Genomic DNA, 16,387 nt, shown 5'->3' with positions numbered 1-16,387 from the left:
ATGAATTAATTAGCTGAATTGGTGGAAGATTTGAAGTGGGTGGGATTTAGTACCACCTATCTCTTGCTCTTTTTTTCCATCTACCTCCCACCATCACTCTCTCTAACCCTCTCACTCCTCTTCTTCTCACACTGGTGGTGATAGAGACTGTACTTACCCCTCTCATCCCATTGTTGCTCTTAAGGAGGGCCCTGTGACACCACCTACCACCAACTCCCGAGGCACACTGAGCTGCTTCTCCTCCACGTCAAATGCCACACAAGTCCCCCATCCTCCCCACTGCCACTTCCCCCCAGGATGGCACTACCCATGCCAGGAAATTCTGCAAAGCCCTTTCTGCGTACGAATAGAGAATGAGGCACATTACAGTTGAATGCAGAAGCAAAGCTAAAGCGGAACAACGAAGACAATTAAGAAACTCCCCCCTCCACTTAAGACATAATACCCAAACCGAATTAATTTGGGAATTTCTTCTTCCATCCAGTGAACCAATCAGAAATGCATATTGCCAGGCATACAGGCCGGCCTTGAGAGGAGATCTTTTCATCCCGCGTTTAATTTCTTTATTTATTTCTTCTCTTCTTTCTTTAAAATGGGAAGAAAAATAGAGGAATTAGCCGTAACACTTTGTGGGCTAAACTGATTTCATATTTGCATCCAAAACCACAGTGTCAGTCTTTTGTTCTCTCTCTTCTCTCCCCCTCTTTCTAGCCTTTTCTTGGTTGAGATATTTGCATATGGAAGAACGATTCCAGATGTTTATTTTTAGGATACGGTTCAAGGACTTATAGCTCTCTATAACTAAGGGAAGAGGTTGGAAAGAGAGGCAGATTCAGAGGGGGAGAGAGAGAGAGAGTGGGGGAGTGGAGGAGAGAGAGAGAGTGATGGAGATGGAGAGGGGGCAGATTCGGAACGTGTTGCTGTTTCTTTATGCATGCAGATCTGGGCAGATTCAGAACGTGTTGCTGTTTCTTTATGCATGCAGATCTGGGCAGATTCAGAACGTGTTGTTGTTTCTTTATGCATGCAGATCTGGGCAGATTCAGAACGTGTTGTTGTTTCTTTATGCGTGCAGATCTGGGCAGATTCAGAACGTGTTGTTGTTTCTTTATGCATGCAGATCTGGGCAGATTCAGAACGTGTTGCTGTTTCTTTATGCATGCAGATCTGGGCAGATTCGGAACGTGTTGTTGTTTCTTTATGCGTGCAGATCTGGGCAGATTCAGAACGTGTTGTTGTTTCTTTATGCATGCAGATCTGGGCAGATTCAGAACGTGTTGTTGTTTCTTTATGCGTACAGATCTGGGCAGATTCAGAACGTGTTGTTGTTTCTTTATGCGTACAGATCTGGGCAGATTCAGAACGTGTTGCTGTTTCTTTATGCATGCAGATCTAGGCAGATTCAGAACGTGTTGTTGTTTCTTTATGCATGCAGATCTGGGCAGATTCAGAACGTGTTGCTGTTTCTTTATGCATGCAGATCTGGGCAGATTCAGAACGTGTTGTTGTTTCTTTATGCATGCAGATCTGGGCAGATTCGGAACGTGTTGTTGTTTCTTTATGCATGCAGATCTGGGCAGATTCAGAACGTGTTGTTGTTTCTTTATGCATGCAGATCTGGGCAGATTCAGAACGTGTTGTTGTTTCTTTATGCTTGCAGATCTGGGCAGATTCAGAACGTGTTGTTGTTTCTTTATGCATGCAGATCTGGGCAGATTCAGAACGTGTTGCTGTTTCTTTATGCATGCAGATCTGGGCAGATTCAGAACGTGTTGTTGTTTCTTTATGCATGCAGATCTGGGCAGATTCAGAACGTGTTGTTGTTTCTTTATGCGTGCAGATCTGGGCAGATTCAGAACGTGTTGTTGTTTCTTTATGCATGCAGATCTGGGCAGATTCAGAACGTGTTGCTGTTTCTTTATGCATGCAGATCTGGGCAGATTCAGAACGTGTTGTTGTTTCTTTATGCGTGCAGATCTGGGCAGATTCAGAACGTGTTGTTGTTTCTTTATGCATGCAGATCTGGGCAGATTCAGAACGTGTTGTTGTTTCTTTATGCTTGCAGATCTGGGCAGATTCAGAACGTGTTGTTGTTTCTTTATGCATGCAGATCTGGGCAGATTCGGAACGTGTTGTTGTTTCTTTATGCGTGCAGATCTGGGCAGATTCAGAACGTGTTGTTGTTTCTTTATGCATGCAGATCTGGGCAGATTCAGAACGTGTTGTTGTTTCTTTATGCGTACAGATCTGGGCAGATTCAGAACGTGTTGTTGTTTCTTTATGCGTACAGATCTGGGCAGATTCAGAACGTGTTGCTGTTTCTTTATGCATGCAGATCTGGGCAGATTCAGAACGTGTTGTTGTTTCTTTATGCATGCAGATCTGGGCAGATTCAGAACGTGTTGCTGTTTCTTTATGCATGCAGATCTGGGCAGATTCAGAACGTGTTGTTGTTTCTTTATGCATGCAGATCTGGGCAGATTCAGAACGTGTTGTTGTTTCTTTATGCATGCAGATCTGGGCAGATTCAGAACGTGTTGTTGTTTCTTTATGCATGCAGATCTGGGCAGATTCAGAACGTGTTGTTGTTTCTTTATGCTTGCAGATCTGGGCAGATTCAGAACGTGTTGTTGTTTCTTTATGCATGCAGATCTGGGCAGATTCAGAACGTGTTGTTGTTTCTTTATGCTTGCAGATCTGGGCAGATTCAGAACGTGTTGTTGTTTCTTTATGCGTACAGATCTGGGCAGATTCAGAACGTGTTGCTGTTTCTTTATGCATGCAGATCTGGGCAGATTCAGAACATGTTGTTGTTTCTTTATGCATGCAGATCTGGGCAGATCTGGGCCTTTTGTTTCTCATGGAGTTTTAAGGAACAGAGTGAAAGAGCAGGTTGAGTATCTGCATCCTGCAGCCCTGCTACACTCCATAACACACACACACACACACACACCCCTAGACTTACCCATTGGCAAAACAACATCGGATGAGATATGATATGCATACCTGCATGAATGAACAATTCTGTTTAAAACCAAGACGTACAGTACTGTAAACTCTGAGTAAGCAGCTTGAAATCCCATCTGGGACCTAGTACACTACCTCAAAGCATGTCTGCGTCCCAAATGACACCCCATTCCCTATATAGTGTACTTTGGAATGCAGATCATGCTCCGATGGTGTTGCTAATGTGCTCATTACGTTACATTACATTACAGATGTGCTGAGTGTTCATCTACTGTAAGTTATCATGTGTTTGCAGGTGTTTTGTGGTAGGTGTTGTAGGCCTCTCTTATGGTGTCATTATCTCACCTAACGCGCATGCCCCCCCCACCCCTCTCTCTCTCCCTCTTTATCTTCCTGTCCTATCTGCCTTCCCTTCACCTCCTCCCCCCTTCCTTAGTCCCTCACACAGGCCTGACCACTGCAGAGTACTACCACCAGATGGCTCTCCTGGCGGGCCACCGTAGCCCCTACACGGACCTCCTCCCCTCCGTGGCCTCCACGGCCGGAGCCACCAGCAGTGCCCTGCACATGGAATATCTGCAGGCCGTGGAGAGTAAGTCTGCCCTGAGCTCAACATACTGACCCAAACTTTCAAATTCAATGGCTGTTTGTGTGTGTGTGGTGGGGTCCTCTGTCTGCCTGTCTGTCTGTGTGTGTCTGAATATTGCAGATTGTGCAGGGAGAATAATACACCTATCTACATCAATCTGTTTTAAATGGAGCAAAACAACAATCCTACCAAACGAGGAAGGAGAAGTAAGCGATTTTAAACTGACATGATTTAAATGAGCCGTTGTCTTAATGTGCTGGGCTCAGGCCTGCCTGTGCAGAGGACTTATGCTAATGAGTTATTTTAAAGTGTAAATAGGAAATTAAAGGCACACTGAATCTTAGGGAAGGTCGGACAGCCTCACCCCTCTCCCTTTGATGAGAAGGTATTTAGTCAGCCAGCCGTCGCTTTCATGGAAATCCGGGGTGAATTCACCCCCCTATTCCTCCGAACAAACTAATTAAAACTAGCCAAACTTGCACGGCTATCAGAAAATTAATTGCTATTAACTGAGAATTGGAATGTCTCACCATTCATCATCACAGGGAGAAATCCTTTCTTCTGTGTCAACGTTTAAGATTAATAGAGTGAAACAAAACAATTAGGGCCACAGTTTCAAATGGGAGATGATGCCGTGGCTATGCTAGCTCTTCACTACTTCACAATCGCCTGTGATCATTGCCAGTAATAACTCGTTGTGTTTCAACAATGTGTGTTCCACACACACGCCAGGAAAATTAACACTTTAAAGCTCTTCCTTTGTGATATATTGATTTTAGAGGAGAAAAAAGGCATATAGAGTGTGGCGTTATCATATCAAGAGGTTTTGGCTAATAATGGGGCCTAGTTGCGTCGAAGCTATCATAGTTTCAGTCGGTCTACTTCACATCAATGTAATTAGCTTAGGAGAGAGCCTGCTTAATGAAACAATGGTGCTGTCCTGGCTGTTTGGGGCTTCAATGGACCATTGTCACATGTTTTTACGCTCTAATTAGCTAGTGCTATTAGCTAGCTCTAATAGTTAGTGCTATGCTAACATCTGTATTTGAGCTGTATAATTAAAAAATTGGCAATTTTTCTATTGCAATAGTTTGTTGTGTTTTTTACCTGAGGTAATTGTAAGCTTACTGATAAAAAGGTCCCATCCTGTCCTTCCAACCGCCCCTTGAACCCTAAGAACGACAGTGCTTTATTTAATTCAATTCAGTTGAGGTAGTGGTTGGACAGGATAGCTGTGTTAGTTTTCATATTGCTGCTAATTTATGCCCATGATTTATCATGTAGGTTATATCCAGCGTATTGTTTAGAGGAGGAGGAGAGGAGATGGGGGAAGGAGAGGTGTTGTGAGAGGGCCAGAGGCCTCTTAGGTGGCCCTATTTTGTGGGTTTTGGGCTCCAAGCTCATGGTTTATTTTTACTGCCGTCAGTCAGTCTAGCCTGTCTGGCCCCTCCTTGTCCCGTCCGTGTGAATTAATGACGCTGTGCCTAACCAGTCGACCCATCCATAAATCACGGGGAAATTAGAGGGACACTCCGGCTACCCTGCTACGGGCCACGACGCTCCCCTCTCCCTCTCTTCTACCTCTCCCTCTCCTCTCCTCCTGGTTGGGCCATTTATCATGTGGCTGCAGCATTAATAAACACAACTCCCAGGAGGCCCATGCTGTGATGGGACAGCCCCCCTCATCTACCCCCTCCGCGGTTCATTCCCCCCCTCCCCATCCTAACTCACCACAGGTGGAGGCAGTCCCTCACCCGTGGACGAGGGGCGTAGTTTTTTAGGAGGTTTGTTACAGAGAGATGCATGGGGGATATGGTTTGTGAGAGCGTGCCACAGGTCGACCAGGGGGTAGGAGTTTGACTGAGGAGTGTGGCTATCGCAGGTTCACGAGAGTCAGTGTTTGCGTGAATACAGCTGGATTTCCGAGGAACAAATTCCTCAAGTGACGAACACATTTTCTGAGATGTATTGTTGTCAGAGATTGTGTGTATGTATGTGCGGGGGGGTGGGGGGTGGGGGGGAGATTGTGTGTTTGTATATGTGAGTGTGTGCCCCCAACCTCCATCTCTGAGACGTCAAAGAGACAGAGGCAGGTTTATATATAGAGGCCAGAGCAGAGACAATGTAGAGAGGTTCCTCTCTCCTCTCTTCCTGGGGCTCCATGCTCTAAATGCAGGCCTACGTATGCCAGAAACTTCACACACACACACACACACACACACACAGTCAGACACAGACGCGCAGACACACACACACGCATATGTACAACTGATTTCCATGTGAATGGATGCCTCTGTAATCGCTGGATGTGTCAGGCGAGAGCGAGCGTTTGAATTTGAGGGAGGGAAGGATGGAAGGAGCGAGAGAGGGAGGAAGGGAGTGAGTACAGGGTAAGCTGGTTTTGTTTGCCCACGACAAAATAGAAAAGGGAAAACAGCTGAAATGTTTTTCCCTACCGAGTCTGAGTCAGAAAGTAATTGTGTCAGTTCACGCACAAAGCACAACATCCCCGCAGTGTCTTCTCCCTCTGGTTTCTCCTCCCTCCTCTTCTTTACTTCTCCCTCTGGTTTCTCCTCCCTCCGCTTCTTTACTTCTCCCTCTGGTTTTCCCTGTCTTGTTTGTGACATCTCCGAGTGAAAATACAACAAAAGTAATTTCTTAATCTGTACATGCGGCTCATTGTGTGTGGAGAGAGAGAGAGAGAGAGAGAGAGAGAGAGAAAGCAATGGAGAAAGGCAGTGTTGTTGGCTGCTTGGTACCTTTTCAAAGCCACTCATAGTAATTCCATTCAACATTGACTGCATTTGAGTACTTGATTGACATAACCCAGTCAGTAAAGAGCTTTGACATAAAAGGCATCCCTGTGTTGTCTCATATGAAGTTCATCCATTGTCAGTTGCACACTTTCATTCAAAATAGCCTTTTGTGAGATAACCTTTTGTTTGTTGATTGGATTGAATTAGGTATGTCTCAGTCAGTGAAGCGCAGTCTATGGCCCCTCTATGTTTGTCTGTGGTTAAAGCCAAAGTAGGCTACAATGCTATAAAAGCACTCAAAAAGACAAGACAAACCAATAAGACAAAGCCAACGAATAAACATACAAAACCCGTATATGATAAAACACAACAGATGAATTAATATCTCTCTATCATCTAGTAAGTTTCTAGCCAAAGAGGTTCTGTGGACTGCAGCTTCTTTGGGTCTAATGTCTCTACTCTACTGCTGTCCTCTCCTGCAGGCTCTCGGTTCCCCAGCCCCAGGCTGACAGCGAGGCCCAGTCGGAAGCGGGCCCTGCCCATCTCTCCCCTGTCGGAACACAGCTTCGACCTGCAGACCATGATCCGCAGCTCGCCAAACTCCCTGGTCACCATCCTCAACAACTCCCGCTCCAGCTCCTCCACCAATGGCTCTTACGGACACCTCTCTGCCGGGGCCATCAGGTACGGGATAAGGGCTGCAAAATTCCAGTAACTTTCCCCCAAATTCTCAGTTTTCCAGATATTCTGGTTGGAGGATTCCCGGATTTCCTGCTTATTTTAGCGAATTCTGAAAAACCTGGGGATTTTGGGAAAGTCGGGTACGGGATGAAAAAAAAGGGCCAACATCGTACACAAACATATCTTTCGGTCACTCTGGAGGACTGTGGGTACGGGGATGGAGGGCCTGGGGCAGAGCCTATGTTTGTGTGAGATGTTGTTATAGTGGAGGCGGGGGGATGTATTAGGATGTGGTGGACCAGTGAGGTTTCCCAAGGAAAGGCAAACAACATAGGAGGAGGGCTGGCTTAGAGTCAATAAAGTTGGCTATACAGCACGGACAGATTTGTGACCAGGCTACTGTGTCTGCGTGTGTCTCCTCTGCCGCCCCATCTCCTGGTGGGCCTTGTTCACCTATTTACCCAGTCTCCCTGGAGGCATGTGTCAGTCATCCACACACCCTCCCAAACACCACCCCCCTGATACACACAATCACCGAAATGACAGAGAGAGAAAAAGAGAGAAAAAGAGAGAGGGAGATCCATACCCGGAGCCATTGATCAGCGATCTGAAAGGAGAACCTGATCAATCACAAGCCACTGTGGCCCATGTGACAGGGCCAATGATAGGGCCCCCAGACTGATGAGTGATATGACAAGTGGATGGGCCCCCAAATGCGTCTCGGCCCATTGATTTCCACTCGGTGCCTGTAATAAGCTCAGCAGACATATGGGTCCGGGCTGAGAGGCTGAGAACAGGCGTCAGGCAGGCAGAATGAATGGAGGCCCATCACGCGTGACTGCTATTGAACCATAGAGACTTGTGTTTACCTGGCGCTACCTCTGTTTATAGAGAGAGCTTTTATAGTACGGTGTGCGGTTTGGATTCTGTTTTAATCTATGGTGTATGTAAACACCCTAACTTTAATGTAGACCTATGGGGAAGGAAGGGTACCCATGATCTAGGTCTTTTAGAGTAGGGGAAAGCTAGCATGCAGACTGTGCAATGTGAAGGGACTGTAGTTATAGACTAGGCCTGATTATACTGTTGAGTTTGTACACAGTGGAGAGATGATGTAGTTTAACTAAGGTTGCACATTTCTAAGGTTCCCTACATTTTTATCCTTCTGATTCCGGGAATCCGCAAATGGGGATTTCCAGAAAACCTTAGAATTTGGGGATTTGAAAAAATATTTATTTTACATTATTTGTTTTATTTTACCAGGCAGGTCAATTAAGAACAAATTCTTATTTATGATGACGGCCTGGCAGGGGACCACAACAGTAATTCACGGTGCTAACAAGCTGAACATTCATTGCCAGGGATCTGTCTTGGGCCCTGTGGTTCCAGTGTTACAACAACTCCTGTCAGATTGTCCTCAGGGATGAGGAGCTAGCCAAAAAAATCTATTTATTCACTCTCTCCCTTTAGTTTCCCCCTCATTTTTCCTCGGTGCCATTGCAATTGCCATTTCAAATACATCCGAATGTATTTTCATAGAGGTAGAGTAAATATTGATAATGGGAAAGGTTGTTTAAAAAAAAATCCAGCACCTGCACAAAGTCTTGTTGTATGTTGTTGTATGTTTCTCGTCAACTAAATACTAATCATGATATTGTTTCCCTCCAGTCCGGCTTTGAGTTTCGCTTACCCTCCCACCCCAGTGGCACTTCAGATGCACCAGCAGCTGCTTGGTCGGCAACCAGGGATTGTGGGTTCTGCATTCGGCCACAGTCCGCCCCTCATCCACCCCTCCCCGGCCTTCACCACCCAGCGTCCAGTCCCGGGCATCCCTCCCCCTGGCCTGACCCCCAGCGAGCGCTCCGTCATCTCCAATGACTCCTCTCAGGTGAGAGACTTCTCCCTCCACTGCGGCAGAAGCCTCTGCGATTCATCATCACAGGTAATAGATAGATAGCGCTGCCATGTGCTAGCCACGCGCTAGCAGTGTTCCGGGTAGCCTGAACAGGTACAAGGCACAGACAGGAAGAAGTAGAAGCAGGCCACTCCGCGCTTTGGCCTCATGGGAGTGGGGGTCCCCTGGATGTGTTGTTTTGGACTGGGAACGTTGTTCCGGAACGTTCTGTTTCACGTGAGAAACAACAAGGGCCTTGTTAGCATAGGATCCCATCACTGACACCATTAATCACACAGGAGGAATACAAGGATTAGAACTGGAATATTGACATGGATGGATGGATCCCACGGTGTTTCCCTTTACCTCTCTCCATTCCTAATGTACGTGGGGGCTTGCATTTCAAGCAAATATTCAATTATTCCTCTTTATTTATACCTTCCAATTTTATTTTATTTTTTTCAAAATGGCATCTGGTACGTTCTTCACCCTCTGAGGTTCCTAGTTGTGTTGGAGAACTATATAAATAATCTTCTGAAACCATTCCACCATTCTGTCCAACCCTGGGGAAACAACCAGAATCATATACTACCTTGCATTTCATATACTACCAATTTAATTTGTTATATTTCTCCAAATGCAATTACACTGTATCTATTAGCAGGATCTCAGTGACTCTAGTGTCAAGATGTCTCACTGTTCAATGGAAATGGCATTCCATATTCCCGGAGTAAACATTCTAACTAAGAAGTCTAATTACACAGACACGAGCCAAGGAATCTTTCCAGGCCAGTTCAGCTTTCCTTTTTCCTTTTTTAAAATTGATTTCCGTCTCGCCTGCCTTGTAACAGGGAACTCCCCTTTGGCTCTCAGGGCCAGTCAGGTCATCCAAAGGTGAAGCCGGATAGACGACCCCTGTATAAAAACTTTGGCTTATTAAATTGCCTCGAATTGAATAGTCAACAGGCTGCGTTATGCTCCCTTTTAGTGGGATAAACTAGATCCCTTGGAACAGTATCAAACAGCATGCAATCACACAATTGCATGTAAATGTTCATTTATGCTCATCATTTATGGCCATTCGATCATAAAGGATGTTGAAGTGAAGTTATTGTGGTTGTTCCTACAGACCAAACCCACTAGCGAGTCAGCGGTGAGCAGCACTGGGGACCCCATGCACCACAAACGCTCCAAGATCAAACCGGACGAGGAGCTACTCAGCCCAGGGGCCGTATGTTGCCAGGTGAATCTAACTGCTCCACCATTTATCACGCAGTCCAATGAACAGGTACTCTTATGCAGTATTAGAAAAAGGGGTATGCTTATGGTATTATATGCTACAAGACGAGATGAGGATAATGAACAGAATTGATGGTTTACTGCGTCGGCAGCCGTAGAATAGGATGTGGCGCTTGTACTGTTCAATTCTGTTCACACAACGCAGAAACGGGCGTGCACACATACACACACTCAGTCATTCACTCAGACGGAGAGCTTTGGGGCCAATTATGTGACGTACTGTAAAACGATTTATTTATTTGCCTGTTTCATTCGGCTGCTTGTTCGGGCTACCGCCTCAGAAGCGATAAGCCACATTGATCTTGGCGACACCAGAAGGAAATTGTTTTCCTTTTAATCAGATGCTTAAGTGAATGGGGGAAAAATGAAAGAGAAATTAGACTGCATGTTTTCTAAAGGGCTTTCTGTGCGCTTGTGTCTGCAATGAGGCCTCTAAAGTGACTGTGCGCGTACAATAGAAGCAAGCCTGTAGACTCAGAGATCCACATTCGGTGAATGAAACTCTTTTCTCTGTTATCTCACACACTCTCTGTTTCTCTCCATCTCTCTCTGCCTTCCCCTGCCGTTGCAGGTCGGTACTAGCAGTAGGCCGAGGTGATTTTTACGAACCATAACTTTGCCAGAGAAAAACCTTGTACACCCTAGGCTCCCGTGTTACAGTCTCCAGTACTCTCCAGGCTGCCCAGTCATGTAATGTTAACGGTGACAGTGAAATATGTCTTGAGTAATGGAGCAACCTTGAGCAGGAAGTTAGGGTTAGATTCCTGAAATACTCGGCTCAGACCTGTCATAGCTCAACTCCCAACACAGAGCGGAGCTTTCAGTACTACATCTCCGCTCCCAGACTCACGTTTTACTCCCTGTGTGCTGAACAAGGCCAGATTCACACGATTACACCTGTGGAAACGCGTAACAGAATCAGCCTGGTTGGTTAGGGGAGGGTAGAGTAGGGGGAGAGAATGTTTTGGTTGTGACTGTGGACTTGACTCAAGAGTGTTGTAAGGAGGTCTGTGAAAAGCATGTGTAACCACAGCCTTTTACGTAAACATATATATTTTTTCAGCCCAATAGGTTCCGAGCTGACATGGTCTTACTTACTGTATACAATATTTCAATTTCGGTTATTCTCTGCGCTCTAACTCTTCTTAGTGTCTCAATGGTTAACCTCTTGGACAACCAGGTACATTTTGTAACAACTCTCCGGTTGTTCTCACCTGACAAAATAGAGGTGGCAGGTTAAAAAATGAATACGTTGCCTGTCAGTGAAGTGTCTTTTGATTTAGATTTATTAGCATCCCCATTAGCCGACGCCGAAGGCGACAGCTCGTCTTACTGGGGTCCGACACATAACGAAAAAGACATTACAGACAAAAGATTTTACAATTTACATACATTTAAAAAACGTGAACATGTAGTGTGTGTCCATCTATCAGTTACACATACATGTCGGTATATACACACAACAAGTAGGTCATACACTTTATTTGTTTTTTGAAACCAGGTTTGCTGTTCACTTGTGCTACATAAGATGGAAGGGAGTTCCATCCACCCATGGCTGTGTATAATACTGTACCTTTCCTTGAATTTGTTCTGGACCTGGGGACTGAAAAAAGACCCCTGGTGGCAAGTCTGGTGGGGTAAATGTAGGTGTCAGTGCTGTGTGTACGTTTACTATGCAAAACAATTTGGAATTTCCAACACATACAAAGAAGTGATTCAGTCAGTCTTTCCTCAACTCTCAGACAAGATAGACTGGCATGCATAGTATTAATATTAGCCCTCTGATTACAATGAAGAGCAAGATGTGCCGCTCTGTCCTGAGCCAGCTGCATCTTAACTAGGTCGTTCTTTGCAGCACTTGACCATTTGATTGGACAATAATCAAGATAAGATAAAACTAGAGCCTGCAGGACTTGCTTTGTGGACTGTGGTGTCAAAAAAGCAGAGCATCTCTTTATTACGGATGGACTTCTGCCCATCTTCACAACCATTTAATCCACACCATTCATTACCAGATTCAGCTGAGGTCTAGAATTTAGGGAATGATTTGTACCAAATACATGCTCTTAGTTTTAGAGATGTTCAGGACCAGTTTATTACTGACTGTCTATTCCAAAGCTGACTGCAACTATTTTTCGTTCAGTGACTTCATCAGCTGTGGTTGCTGATGCATATATGGTTGACTCATCATCATACATGGACACACATGCTGTGTTTAATGCAGATGGCAAGTCATAGGTAAAAATAGAAAAGAGTAGAGGGCCTAGAGAGCTGCCCTGCAGTACACCACACTTGACATATTTGACATTAGAGTGGCTTCTATTAAAGAAAACTCTCTGAGTTCTATTGGATAGATAGCTCTGAATCCTCAATATGGCAGAAGTTGAAAAGCCATAACACATACTTTTTCTTAATAACAGGTTATGGTCAATAATATCAAAGGCTGCACTAAAATCTAACAGTGCAGCTCCAACAATCTTCTTATTATCAATTTCTTACATGTTTAATTCCCTTCTCTAAAAATAAGTCTGAAAGTCAGTTGTTAATTTGTTTAAAGAGAAATAACATTGTATTTGGTCAAACACCATTTTCCCAACAATTTTCTAAGAGCTAGAAAATTAGAACCAGTTAAGGACACTTTACCACTCTTGGGTATTGGAATGACTTTGGCTTTCCTCCAAGTCTGAGGACAAATACTTTCCTCTAGGCTTAAATATATAACAGATAGGAGTGGCTATAGAGTCATCCTTAGTAGCTTTCCATCTAAGTTGTCAATGCCAGGTTTGTCATTATTGATTGATATCAATCATTTCCCCACCTCTCCCAAACGTACTTTACAAAATTCAAACTTACAATGCTATTCTTTCATTATTTGTTTTTTATGCATGAGGTATGATGGCTCACTGTTCGTTGTTGTCATTTCCTGTCTAAGCTTACCCACTTTGCCATTGAAGTAATCATTAAAATAATTGACATCAAATGGTTTTGTGATGAATGATTCGATGAAAGATGGATTTGAATGAGCCTTTCTGCCCATAATTTCATTTATAGTACTCCAAAGTTTTTCTCTATCATTCTTTATATCATTGATCTTGACTTCATAATACAGTTTCTCCTTCTTTTTGTTGAGTTTAGTCACATAATTTCTCAATTTGCAGTACGTCAGCCAGTCAGATGTCCAGACAGATTTATTAGCCACTCCTTTTGCCCCATCTCTTTCAACCATACAGTTTTTAATTTCCTCATCAATCCATGGAGCCTTAACAGTTCTAACAGGCCGTTTCTTAACAGCTGCATGTTTATCAATAATTGGAAGAAGTAATGTAATAAATTCCTCAAGTACAGCGTCTGGATGCTCTTTGTTAATCACAACCGATCAACAAATATTTGTGGCATCATCCAAATAAGAGTCACAGCAAAATATTTAGCATAATCTCTTATACACTATTTTAGGCCCTGTTTTTGGAACTTTGGCTTTCCTGGACAAAGCCACTATATAGTGATAACTGCATCCAATGGGTACGGATACAGGTTTAGATCAAAGTTCTACAGTATTAGTAAAAATGTGATCAATACATGTGGATGATTTTGTTCCTGTGTTTATAGACACACTGGTAGGTTGATTAATAATCTGAACCAGATTATAGGCACTGGTTACAGTGAGAAGCTTCCTCTTAAGTGGATAGCTTGATGAAACCAGTCAATATTCAGGTCCTCAAGAAATTAGATCTCTCTGTTTACATCACATACACTATCAAGCAATTTACACATATTATTTAGACACTGACTGTTGGCATTTTTGGTGGCCTATAGCAACACCAAAAAATAAAAAGCTTTAGATGTGCAAGGTGAACCTGCAATCACAACACTTCAATAACACTTGACATAAGATCTTCTCTAAGCATTACAGGGATGTGGCTCTGAATATATACAGCAGCACCTCCACCATAAGCATTCCTGTCTCTTCTATAGATGTTATATCCTTGTATTGCTACTGCTGTATCTTCAAAGAAATGATCTGAGTATCAGAAATGGCTAATATATGAATGTTATCTGATGTTACCAAGTTATTGATTTCACAAACCTTATTGCGCTTCATATAATATGGGCTATTTTCAGCCCTTTACTGGGTATCTTATCAGAGATAGACATAATATGGAAAAGCGCAAACCAAGCAAGAGAAACGTACGTACATTCAGTAGTCCATTAATCAGTATGTGTGTGTGTGTGTGTGTGTGTGTGTGTGTGTGTGTGTGTGTGTGTGTGTGTGTGTGTGTGTGTGTGCGCACACGCGCGCTGTGGGGCTGAAGCTACAAACCCATAGGCTTGGCACTCTCATCCCTTCCAGGCTTTTGGGAGGGAGGGTGGACAATGAGCCTGTCTCTGGCAGCTTTCATGGCTGGGATAAGTTATTTCCTCTTCTGGCGCACAGCTTCAGGATTGTCCTTGTTGAGGAAGATGTACATTCCTCTCAAGTTCTTGGCTCTTTCCAGAACAGTTACCTTGTCCTTGAACCTCAGGAACTTGACCACTATCGGAATGGGCCTGTTATCTGGGTCGGTGGTTATCTGGGCCGTTTTCCAGTCCTGTGGGTGCGTTCCACCTCAATCATCCTGTGGTCTCATGTGGAGATTGTGCATTTCCATCCACAACAATGTTGTTCCGCCTTGATTGTCCCTTGAGATAATGTGATTTCTCCGTCATTGTGAACATGGATTCCCATACAGAACTGATGTCCTCTCTTAATGACTTACAGATTACTTTCACCTTGCCGTTCTCCTGTTTAAACTCATCAAGCTGAGCCTGGGAGGACTTTGTTCAGGTCCTGGATTTCTCTGGTCAGGTCATCCATTATTTTATTAGTTGACTCCACCAGAATTTAGACACAACACACAACAGCTATTTTCTTGTTGTTGTAACAACTGTTTGTAGAACTCTTTTTGTTAGTTTAAAAGATCCTTCACCTGTGATACAGAGACACCACTGTCCTCAACGTTACTCCTGTCCGGCTTTGGTCTTTGTCATAGTAGCAACGTAGGTTACGCCGTTACTCCTAGCAGTTCCAGACAGGGCAGGTCACAGGGAAGATTGAAAACAACAACAACCATCAGGGATCTCGAAGGCCGGGACAATCTGCGTTCCCAGCCACAATGGCTAAACGCATCACGGGCTGCGTTCTAAACCTCAAGGAAAACCCCACTAGCTTGATAGGCAGCTAGCTAGCAGCTAGGCTAGACCCAGCCTTGGTCAGCAGGATCACTGGACAGATAGTGGCGGTCCCAGCAACTGATGCCAACCGTGTCGCTGTAGCTAGCTAGGAACCAAACTTTTTCAATAGACTTTAAAAACACATTTTTTTTTCTCTCATTTTATTCAACTGTTACCATGCACCTGCAAAAAAGATAGCTCAGATGTGCGAGTGCCTTTGGAATTTTAAAACTTTCCAAAACAACAAACCGAGCTCTCCCTCGTTCCACGTTCAACAAGAAGTGACGCGAGTGGGGAAATCTGTCCTCGCTGTAGCACGATCAGTGTTTGGTTATTGTAGCACGATCAGTGTTTGGTTATTGTAGCACGATCAGTGTTTGGTTATTGTAGCACGATCAGTGTTTGGTTATTGTAGCACCATCAGTGTTTGGTTATTGTAACACGATCAGTGTTTGGTTATTGTAACACGATCAGTGTTTGGTTATTGTAGCACGATCAGTGTTTGGTTATTGTAGCACGATCAGTGTTTGGTTATTGTAACACGATCAGTGTTTGGTTATTGTAACACGATCAGTGTTTGGTTATTGTAACACGATCAGTGTTTGGTTATTGTAGCACGATCAGTGTTTGGTTATTGTAGCACGATCAGTGTTTGGTTATTGTAACACGATCAGTGTTTGGTTATTGTAACACGATCAGTGTTTGGTTATTGTAACACGATCAGTGTTTGGTTATTGTAACACGATCAGTGTTGGGTCACTACTGTAAAACAGTCCGTTTTGGGTCCTCTTTTGTAACTCTGTTGTGTTTCTGTACTGTAGGACCATCCTGATGGGATGACTCTTGTGAAGGAGGAAGGGGACAAGGACGACAGCAAGCAGGAGCCAGAGGTGGTGTACGAGACCAACTGCCACTGGGAGAGCTGCCACCGGGAGTTTGACACCCAGGAGCAGCTAGTACATGTGAGTACCTGGTCATTCAGTATTGAAGCCT

At 44.2% G+C, this 16,387-nt stretch overlaps 1 protein-coding gene across 1 annotated transcript in view; it reads left to right on the top strand.

Annotated features, from left to right (window-relative positions):
- The window catches only part of LOC139367139 (transcriptional activator GLI3-like), a 136,322-nt gene that overhangs the window by 101,845 nt on the left and 18,090 nt on the right, over window positions 1-16,387 (top strand). Inside the window, exons 6-10 of the mRNA XM_071105209.1 lie at window positions 3,404-3,559; window positions 6,795-6,996; window positions 8,662-8,881; window positions 10,017-10,130; window positions 16,216-16,356. Of these exons, the coding sequence (XP_070961310.1) occupies window positions 3,404-3,559; window positions 6,795-6,996; window positions 8,662-8,881; window positions 10,017-10,130; window positions 16,216-16,356 (833 nt within the window). The remainder of the gene's footprint in view (window positions 1-3,403; window positions 3,560-6,794; window positions 6,997-8,661; window positions 8,882-10,016; window positions 10,131-16,215; window positions 16,357-16,387) is intronic.

This window comes from Oncorhynchus clarkii, chromosome 15 (assembly GCF_045791955.1).
Source record: "Oncorhynchus clarkii lewisi isolate Uvic-CL-2024 chromosome 15, UVic_Ocla_1.0, whole genome shotgun sequence".
Taxonomy (NCBI): Eukaryota; Metazoa; Chordata; class Actinopteri; order Salmoniformes; family Salmonidae; genus Oncorhynchus; species Oncorhynchus clarkii.
The sequence above is the reverse complement of the archived record's forward strand: the minus strand, read 5'-3'. Positions and strand labels throughout refer to the sequence as shown.